General features: G+C 38.6%; 2 protein-coding genes across 24 annotated transcripts in view; one reads left to right on the forward strand and one right to left on the reverse strand.

Moving 5' to 3' along the window:
• LOC109536281 (WD repeat, SAM and U-box domain-containing protein 1) overlaps positions 1–1,233 on the reverse strand; it is a 17,478-nt gene extending 16,245 nt beyond the window's left edge. For all 6 annotated transcript variants that reach the window (XM_019902432.2, XM_048667874.1, XM_048667875.1 and 3 more), the window contains exon 1: positions 900–1,233. The gene's annotated coding sequence lies outside the window, so the exon portion shown is untranslated. The remainder of the gene's footprint in view (positions 1–899) is intronic.
• Positions 1,234–1,336: 103 nt separating this feature from the next.
• LOC109536279 (bromodomain adjacent to zinc finger domain protein 2B) overlaps positions 1,337–10,057 on the forward strand; it is a 28,211-nt gene continuing 19,490 nt past the window's right edge. For 10 of the 18 annotated variants that reach the window (XM_048667853.1, XM_048667858.1, XM_048667864.1 and 7 more), the window contains exons 1-2: positions 1,337–1,659; positions 8,186–8,243. In XM_048667853.1, the coding sequence (XP_048523810.1) occupies positions 8,234–8,243 (10 nt within the window). In that variant the 5' untranslated portion in view covers positions 1,337–1,659; positions 8,186–8,233. The remainder of the gene's footprint in view (positions 1,660–8,185; positions 8,244–10,057) is intronic. The other 8 variants (XM_048667860.1, XM_048667859.1, XM_048667867.1 and 5 more) reach the window with 2 other exon arrangements.

The raw sequence follows: 10,057 nt of genomic DNA on the forward strand, positions 1-10,057 counted from the left end.
TGATTTCAATTTCTTCGAATATGTGAGCATTGATAATGGCATTCTTACAAGAGAAATGTTGACCGATGAGCAAATTATAGACTCCGTAACCTCAGCTACACCTTTAAGCGATAATGAGAAAGATGACGATTTAGGTAAAACGTATTCTACTGTAGACACTAATGCTGTTCCAACCATTTCTGAAATGACAAAAAAAGTTCAGAAACTCGTAATTTTCTACAATCAAGCCAAGTTCCTAATAATATCTGGGAGTCCTTTTGTGATCTTGAAAACTACATAAGTATCTATTTTTGCATCAGAAATGTACAAACAAAAATTACAGACTTGATGAAGTAGATTTCAAATTGAATTTTGTTTATCTTTTTGTGTTCTTTTTAGTCATACCTACTAACTTCTACTACTCTATGTAAAAATAACGAAATAAAATACACCACGTGTATTTGTATTATTATTCGCTTATAGCGACCTCCGGATATAACAAACCAGTTTTAGTTCATTTTTCAAGTTCGTTATATCCGGACTCAACTGTAGTTTAATAATTTCCTTAACTGAACAACATATTGATAACTACAAACAAAACGGCACAGTTTCTCATATGTTGCTTAATTTGCACAAGACAGTTGTGGATTGCACTCGCCTTTCATTTAGTAAGTAGCATGGTCCATATGATTCTGCACTTGAAATGCAAAAAAAAAACAACTTTGAATTAAAAAACCCAAAAATTTCACAAAAAAAATAAAATTAACACTTGAAGTTCGTCATGAAACACCCTGTATATTCTGTGTGGAATTAATCAAAATCAAAAAATTAATCTGTATAAATTAGTCAAATGACATGTGGTTCACACTAAATCCGGGCTCTACTTATAAATAAGGTGAAGGAAAATCGGTCTCATTTACCTGATATTCCCCTGTTGATATCGTCGAGTGGAATTACCAAAACAACATAACCTGACAATCATAACAACAGCGTCAGATTGGGTTGAAGAACGTCGGATTTGGGCACGTGCAGCCAGTAGAAAACTGCACAAACTGCAGGCAATGAACAAATCAACCGAAATGATCAACTGACAACGTTCACGGTTAACGGAAAAGGCGAATTTGCGGCGAAAAACAAAGCGAACGAACCGAACACTCCCCGGTACCCGTCAAGCGATAAAAACAGTAAAAACACTCCGAAATGAGTAATCAGAGTGATTTTTACAGTGTGCATCCGGCTCAATGTAACTGCACGCTGAATGTGCGACGAAGAGAGTCAGAGAAGCGAGAATGAAAACCGACTGTGGACGTTTACGGGGGGTACCGTGCACGGCGGGAGGGGGGTTAGCAAAGCAATCGGACTGACACCAAGCCTAGGTCCGGCCATCTTGTAACGACGAAGCGCTGTTGTCCTTAAAAAACACCCCCGAAACGCGAAAATTCGCGTAAATAATTGGCGCAGACCGCAAATCCCCATGCCCCACAAGTGCCCCAAGTGTGTGGAACAATTAAACTCACGTGTACTTGCCATACAAGCGAAATTCGTGCAGATTCTCGCTGGGTTCTTCCTATTAGTTTTGTGTATTCGTTTTTGTGGGTGAAGTAGAGACGCTTTCGGACGCTGATACGTTGACCGATGCCTATATTTGGATACATTCAGTCTTGTGAATAACCCCCCCAAGTAAGTAGCCTTAATTGCACCGCCTGGCTGGGCTGGTTTACCATTTTCCTTTGCGGTTTCTTTGTACTTCTTTTCGGCAGGCCAAGGGGCCAAGACCCGCTCATCACGACTCAATCCGCTATTGTTTTAGTAACGTGTTTTTCAGGTTAGAGCGTAAATTCAGCGCAGTTTTCATTCATCGTTTTCATAAACAATAACATTTTGTTGGTTCAGTTCAACAGCTGTCACAATTTCCTCCGGCTTAACTGGGTTCAACCCCACAGAAAGCGACTAGGATGAGACTTAATGAGCCCCCGTGACTAAACTAATTCACGATTTTTTCGGTAAAGTTCCAAATTAAGTCGCTGCCCAAAATACGTCACAATGAATCAATATCAGCAATCAACGGTAATTAATCATCAACAATTTGGCCAATTTCTATTTAAATGGCAAATAGCGCTATTCCTGCGATCTGAGAGAGCCAGTGTCGGACTTCCTCAAATTACCTTTAATCGTTAATTCATCAGGCACGTCGTGCACCAAGGTTGTCTGAATTCATAAATTGCCGCATTAAAAACATCAGCGACAATTCTTCCGTTAATAACAATTAATGTCGGCCCATACCAAGTTCGACATTCTAGCAGAAACGATCGTTTATTCAATATTCAGGAATCCGTGACTGTGTGGCCGCGCGAGTGAACGAATTTTCAGTGAATAATAAAGCAATATGATGCTGTGCTGAATAAAATAGTGATTATTTGGGATAGTCAATAACAAACGAGGTAATTTCCAACCTGGTTCGACTAACGACTGTCTTTATACTCGATAAATGCTGCATACCTTCCTAAATAAATCTTCGGCGTAACTCCGGATTCTAACTCTGGGGTGAGTTTGTACAGTTGTCTCAGTTTGCCTTCTTTCATCTTAGAGTAAAATTCACAGACAAAGTGCCTGTTTTTGGGGCACCAAATATGCGCTGCAAGAAACGCCTAATTTTCCCACAAGCAATTGCTCTTTTCATATAAGTACGGTGTTTGCCGAGTTTCGTTATTATTCGCGTAATTCGCACATACCAGTCTACATTTGAGCACAATTTAGTTTATTGACTCTTTATTCAATTCTCAACGGTTCATGAACCATCGGGGTACGAGTGGTTGGTATAGAGTGCATTGTTTCATGCCACCCCGTTGTAACGTTAGCTGAACCACATTTTTGTTGCAAAAACTCGCACTAACCCAAAACGAATTGCAAGTCAATAACGCTTCAAACAATCGAATTGTTGTCAGCAATCAGAACTTATCAAGTTCCAAAATTAGTCCAATACTTTTTCCATACTTAAGGGCTTTTAGGACAGATTTAATGCGTTTTAATATCGAATTACCTCTTGCAAGTCTCGCAAGGCTGTTGTAAAGTCTTGGTCTTGCAAATCAAAATACAGTTTTGTTCTTGGTTTCCTTTTTTATCCAGTCCGAGACCAAGACTCGCTTATCACCAGGACAAAATAAGACGTCTGTGCACGATACTTATAGTTAATAATGGCTTCAATAATTGTATCCATTGGTTTTTCTCCAATGTGTGGTTTATGTGAAGGGTCGAACAATCATTTTGGCCATTGGCCTTTCAAGAACCCTTTTCTGCGTCGATCGAAAACCCTCATGCTGCTGAAAAAACCAGTTTTACAGAAGATTATCGGTAAATGTGTGTAAAAGTGTTTGATGAGGCAAAAATAATTTAGAAGACTGCAACTGGAAACGGGAACTACGACGGAGGATTGAATTTTTCAAAGTTATTTCCAATCTACTAATACGACGTAATAAATTACTCTTTGAACGGACAAACTTGAGAAGGATAAGGAAAAAACTACCCATTCAAAATGGAGAAGAATCCGTCCCAATTGGACCTTCCCGGACTCTTTCTGCTCAACAACACCGGCCAGACAAGCCCCATTGGAACATTTTCAACCATATATTTTGTAGCTAGTTTTAATTTTTGTTCATATTTTACAACCTTTTGCCATTCAGGACAGGAAGAACTATGTGGACTATTTATGATGTATTTGTATAACAATTAAAGATTTTTCACTACTACTAGACTTCAATTTTTTCCAAGGCAAACTGCTGACAAAGTTTTACCCGATTTATCGAAGCAAATGCAAAACTTGACTTTTAATAGCGTCGCCTTCATGATTGTATTTCATGCGTTATAAAATGCGTTTTTATTTAAAACAACGGCGACCAGAAAATAAATCAATATTTCCAACAGCCCGTTAAAATTGTGTAAATTTGAAAACCTAGTTTGGACCGTAATGATGCAATAAAGCACTTTAAATGTAAATTTAAAGACAAAAATGGGAATATCAATGCGCTACCTTGAAAGTTGAGAGTAAAATTAATTTTTTTCTAATGGATTTACTTTTATTGCGAGTTAATCTATAGAGAAGACAGATCGAAAGAAAATCGCAATATGCTGACTCTTTTTGAACGATTTCTGGATATTTTTTAAATGTTTCCTCATTTTGATTAGTCTGGTCTGTAACCAACCAATCTTGTTTTTCAAACAAGACTGCTTGGTTTTGTTTGATGGTTTTCCTGCAGTATGAAAATGTCGCTTGGTTCCTCTTCGATAAAACTTCTTCGTTGGGACAAGAAATGTGTAAGTTGATAAAAAATAAGCTGTGAATGACTTGAAACATACATATATCTTTAACAAACATTTCTTCTTCAATCAGCAAAGATTGCTTTAATACCTAAATGCTCAAACTTGTGTTCATTAACTAATTGGCAATATCCTAAACCGAACCGAAACTCGTTTGGAACTTTTCTAATTACTTCGGCGGAAATTTGCCTACATTCCTGTCTGATGCGTCCTTGCAACTCCTCAATGTTTTCCGCTTCGGGTAACGTATAAGAAATAGTTCATAGGTGTTAAGTCCGGAGACCTGGGAGGCCATACAACGGATTTTTTATATTCCATTGTAAATATCCATCTGCCTGGAAGTAAATCATTAGGATACGGATTCGGATTCTTCCTTTTTCCAGTGCGGCTTTTGTCTGCCCAGTAAAACTTTTTACGATTTACCTCACTATTTCAACGAAGGCAAATGTTGGCTGGGAATTGTACTTATTTCTCGGTCAAGGCATTAAAACTTGCACAAAATACTCGCGCAAAGAAACTTCCATGTTCTACCGATCTTTGGGCAGGGAATGAAACTAGCAACTTATAATTATTCGCATTACAGTGTAAATTAAGATCATAAAAGTTGTTTTAAGTTCGTTTTCGATGTAATGTTTTGTTGTAACGTTGAAAAATGTGCCTATTTTTGCCAATATATAAATGCCAATCGTGGGCGAAAACTACTCAAAAGCGCCCAAAAGATTTGAAGCAATTTAAGAATAGAATTTCTTGGAAGGGCTGCCATCATTTAGGCGAAAGAGGGTTTAAAGTAGCTGCCCATTTGGGTGCCATTCATTTGATTCCTTAAGCTTCAGTAGTTGAAAATCGTTACTTATTGAGGAAAATTGTTTTTCAACAAGTTTAGTCCGCTAGCGGTTTGAAATGGTTGTTTGTTCACATCTGCCGTCTAACGATGGGTAGCTTTTTAATACCGAGTACCATCGAAACTGTTAGTGCAGACGTTGACCCCAATAAGCAAGAAACATAATAGTTAATACGCTTAATTATCTTCGTGTCGGATAAATATGCTTTACCGTAGGTTTATGCCGCTGGAATATTCAGTTTTTCAGAATCCCCCGTTTGCGGTTGTTTTTTGTAAACTGCTCTGTGATATTTGAAAATTGGGCTGTTACATTATACCTGACGGCTGAAGCCTGAAGGTATCTTCCGATTCACCCAAAGAAATTCGTTTCGAGTATGCAAAGGTTGCGACCGAGGCATGGAACGTGTGCAGCTGTTCTATTAATCCACAACAATAATAAACGGTTGTTTCGGGAGGAAACTGAAAAAAGACGGTTTGTCGTTACCATCGTGCTTGCGTTCTGGTTTAGACACATGCAGAGATCATTTCCATTTTGCATCGCATACTTGAGCAAACACATCGAAAAGGTTGACGATACGAACAGCCAAGTTTTCAACATTGGGAATGGTGATTTTTTTGGGTGTTTTTGCCAATTAATGGCCTTCGAGCCAGGAAGTGTGAGGCAGAGATCACAGTTCCCTTCTTGCCATTGTGTTGGGCTGATTCCGTATCGATTTCTCGATTTGCTGCCGATCTCCGGTCGCATATTTTTATCCGCTGGCATTTTTCTCATCCGTCGTTGTATTCTTACTTGTACGGCATCTTATTTCATTTTAAACTCGTTTCACAACAATTTTAATGAGTCCGATACACCATCTACCTACCTCGTCTTTTTTTTTATTTGGCCGACCGTTTTCTGTGCGTTGTCTGTCCCCCCATCGTCTCGATTAATGCACGTCCTCAAAAAACGTAACGTTTTCCAAATGTCGGCCGATTACAATTATAAACGGTAACAAGTAACGATAAAGTGTTTAAAGGAAACGCTTAATTACCATGCGAAATGAAAGTAGTGCATCGTCGTTTTGCGTTCCGCATTGGGACTTCAAGATGTCAGTTCTATCGGTATATCTCATGTGGATGAAGGCAAATGCCGTATTGTGAAAGGCCTATTTTTAGTCATCGTTATGGGAGCTTTACTTGGTAAATATCTGCAATCCTTAATCTTAGATTAGTCTCTTGAAAAATTTAACGGCAAATCTTTGCAACAAAGATGGCATTGAGAACTGATGCGTGTGCAACTGTGGTCAGCTTCAGTAACTCTCTGTCTGTCTGTTGCCTTCTCTAAGGCGTCTGACATAGTCATCAGCTAGCAGAGCAACCGTTAATATCACACATTTCCATTGTGTCTAATTGAGTATTTTACCAGGTAGTTTTTTCGGCTCACAAGCCTCGTAACTAGGAAATTTGCATACGGATGCCCTCGAGTTTGGTTTCTGTCGCCCACGATATTACGACTGTGAATTAACATGGTTGGGAAGATCGGAAAACTAGTTTTTTGAGAACAGTTTAATGCTGAACAAGGATACAAAAAACCGATGGTATCGCTATCAGAACACTAATCTAAGGTGGACGTTGAGACCTTGGGTCTGCTTGAGCGTTTGTATTGATGATAAACCTTTGATGTGGAATCGGAAATTAATTATGATGTCACACGGCTTATCTTAGAGCCTATTCAGGTCTTGTTGCATGTCTAGGAAGTAGCTGGAAGCTGACAACACGAGAAATCATGCAGGGAACTTTTCAATGCGTGCTTTTCTGTAATTTGTCAGAAAGTTTACATCAAATTCCCCTTGAAGCGGACTTAAAACGTCTTCCTATAATTTCAATCTTTCATTGTCATGAAACCAGCTTGATTTGAGTTTATTTCACATAAACTGCTCGACAAAATTTGTCCTAATTTAGAACTGGACAAACTCTGGTTGCTTGAAGCGATTCAGTTTCTGTTTGAAGCCTTATATCTTTTGGTAATAAGTCAGAATCTACGACAAATTTCTAGAGCGTGACAAATGCAAAATCTAGCAAAGTTTGGCGTGCTCCTAGTTGGAAAAATGAGGTTTTTTTGGTACCGACGCCAAAAATTTGAAGATAACCAAATAGCTCCGCAAAAAAATCCGCTTTTTTGGTCTTATAGCGATAATTTTTCTGTTCTTGAGCCGATTTTCACGATCTTGCGCTCATCTTGAAGATGAAACTTAGCGATTATTCATTTTTTGTCATGCAATCAGTCAAGTTAAACAATTTAAGACACAAATTCGACATACAGGGTCGCATTAAAAGTGACCCAAATCAGAATTGCCTCCGAAATTTGAGATTCTGGAAGATTTTCAACTAAGTGAAGTTGACTCTCAATTCGACTGTGAAGTTTTACCTTCAGTATGAGCCCTAAGTTTTGAAAATTGGTTAAAGAGGAAAACATTTTGATTTTGCAAAAGTTGATTTTTTTGGGACCACTTGGGACTACACTGGGACCTGGGTAAATTAATCGAATCCAGTTGAGCGAAAAATTGAAAACGATATCTGAGGTGTTGATTAATGCTTCTGGTGTTGGAATACAAACAATAGGTTTTTGTCCAACTGAGAACAGAATTTATTAATTCCGTTTCATTTGGCACCCTGTAAAAATTTCATCTGGTGCACTAATTTTTCGCAAAAATTCGCATTAATCGAAGAAGCGTTGCACTAAATAACGCTTTAAACAGAAATAAAAGCGCCCGCAGCAGTCAGAATTTCTCCAATTTCGATTTCGAATTAGGGGCGAAAGAGAAGGCCATAGAAGTTGAATGGGTTTTACTGACATTAGAAAGAGATGCGATAGGAGACAGTGGTTATTTAAACACCACTAATTGATGAATTCATTCATAATTAGGAGTAAATAATTCGAATAGTTATTTCACTTATTCAATGCGAGATATTAGTAATCTCTTATTGCCATGACTCGTGACAAATTCCGTAAAGTTATGAAAATTGCTCAAGCTTGAAATCACGATGTTTGAATTTAAATTTTTGTTTCAGATAAAACTGGAAAAATTCCAATTGCCTAAATGATCTCTTCCAGGATGTATGACGGCGGGTAAGATTGCATTCTGTTTCTCAGTATTGGCTCGACCTAGAAAATCACGATTTTGCCAATTTTTGCCGTTAGACAAATTTAGTTGCACATTTTCCAGCCTCAACAATTTTTTGTGCGGTTGGAGTTACGTCATTTTCATATGAGGCATTCAAATTGGAACGTTTTTCTGTGCCTGGAGCGCCCGATATTTCTACGAATGATACGCGTACGAATTTAAGGGTTTATATCCGTCCAAATATTTGCATGATGGTTGCGAACATGTGTTGTGTGTTCCGGCCAAAGAAAATTCCAATTCCATTAATGGGAAAGGGTGTTGAATTTTTGCCACCCAGAGCCATTCGCTGTTATCTTTTACCAGAGAAGGGAAAATGTCTGTTTTATTTTGAGCGCCCCGAGACACAATCCCATGCAGGAGGCTGCTTTTAAAAGCTATAAACAGAAACGATCAATAAGAGGTTTTCTGACTAGCTTTGTGAGCTCGGTCCGGGGCTCCGTACAAATGAGACGAATGAATGTAATGACAAAATAAGCAGTTATGAACGTTTATATGGATTCCCGGAGGATAAAGGGCCAAGTAAAAATTCCTTTATTAAGGTGTAAAGCCAATAAGCGAACAGTAATTCGGATTTTCAGTCCGTTTCTGGGCACAATGGAATCGAATTATGGGCCTGGTGGTGCAATTGAGGAGCTTTCCTTTTTTTGCTGCAAGGTGTGGCTCCACCTCGGACCAAAATAGCAAATTCCCATCTGCGAAACATTGCCACTGTAATTACGTGTAATCGCTCAACTTATCTCTTCCATTCTTTCTCGTCACTGAGCCTTACAAACCGTTTGCTATTTATATTTATTTAGGCCTTCGTTTTTAGCGGCGGCAATAACGTCCGTCGAGTCCAGTCCTTGCATTTGATCTAATTAAGGAACAGTTTTTGTTCAATTAGTTTTTCGTTAATAACTTGACATTGTCTCCAAAAATTAGTTGTTGGTTTACTTGCACGCTTTTTCATGTTCGAAAAAAGCTCGTTTTATTGCTTGAAACTACCCAGTCATATTTTCATTGGAACATCGAAGCAAATGGGTTTTAATGCGGCATTAGCCAGTCGCGGCGCGGCCGGACTTTTATTACCCTTCAATCGTTTGGCATTTTTGAAATTTCGCATTTTATGTCCTCCCAAGAACAATTCCATAAACCTTCATAACCGGCGATTTGGTCATTACGATCATTCCACACGAATGATGCGGGGCCAAAGCAGGCAAGGCTTCGATCGATCGTCTTTATCGGCTTTGTAAATGATACTAGAATGAAACATCAAACAGGCGTATTTTCGTTAGAAGAGTTCGTTTTCGTTCTATGTGTGATCAACGATTAATGGCAGACGGGTCCCGAACAATGCAGTAAATACATGAAAGCTCAAACCGGTCGATTCAGGTCTCAATTCAGGTATCTGGCACTTTTCTGCGTATTATTCCACACCTTTTTCAGAACTACGCCGGATTTTGCTAGGTGAATTTTGTCTAATTGAGCATTAGGAAAACTGTGGAACATGATAGTGGACTAATAGTAGTACTACAACCTGTTGCCGAATGGAAACAGTCAATATTAGCTAAAGGAAAGTATGCAAAGCGAGTTTTCCCATTAAAGTGCAAATATTCTGATGCAAAAAAACCGAAGGATGGTATTATGTTGCGGCATCTCTTCAAATAACAAAATTCGTTCCGGATTTAATGGTTGTCATCGCAATTAAGTGCAAGATGCTTTACGAATTTATCGAGTGCAAATTGCTGATCGAGCTGGTTGAAAACTGGCTAAAAATGGT

This window comes from Dendroctonus ponderosae, unplaced genomic scaffold (genome assembly GCF_020466585.1).
Source record: "Dendroctonus ponderosae isolate FM_Combo_2020 unplaced genomic scaffold, Dpon_F_20191213v2 Dpon_F_20191213_6, whole genome shotgun sequence".
NCBI lineage: Eukaryota > Metazoa > Arthropoda > Insecta > Coleoptera > Curculionidae > Dendroctonus > Dendroctonus ponderosae.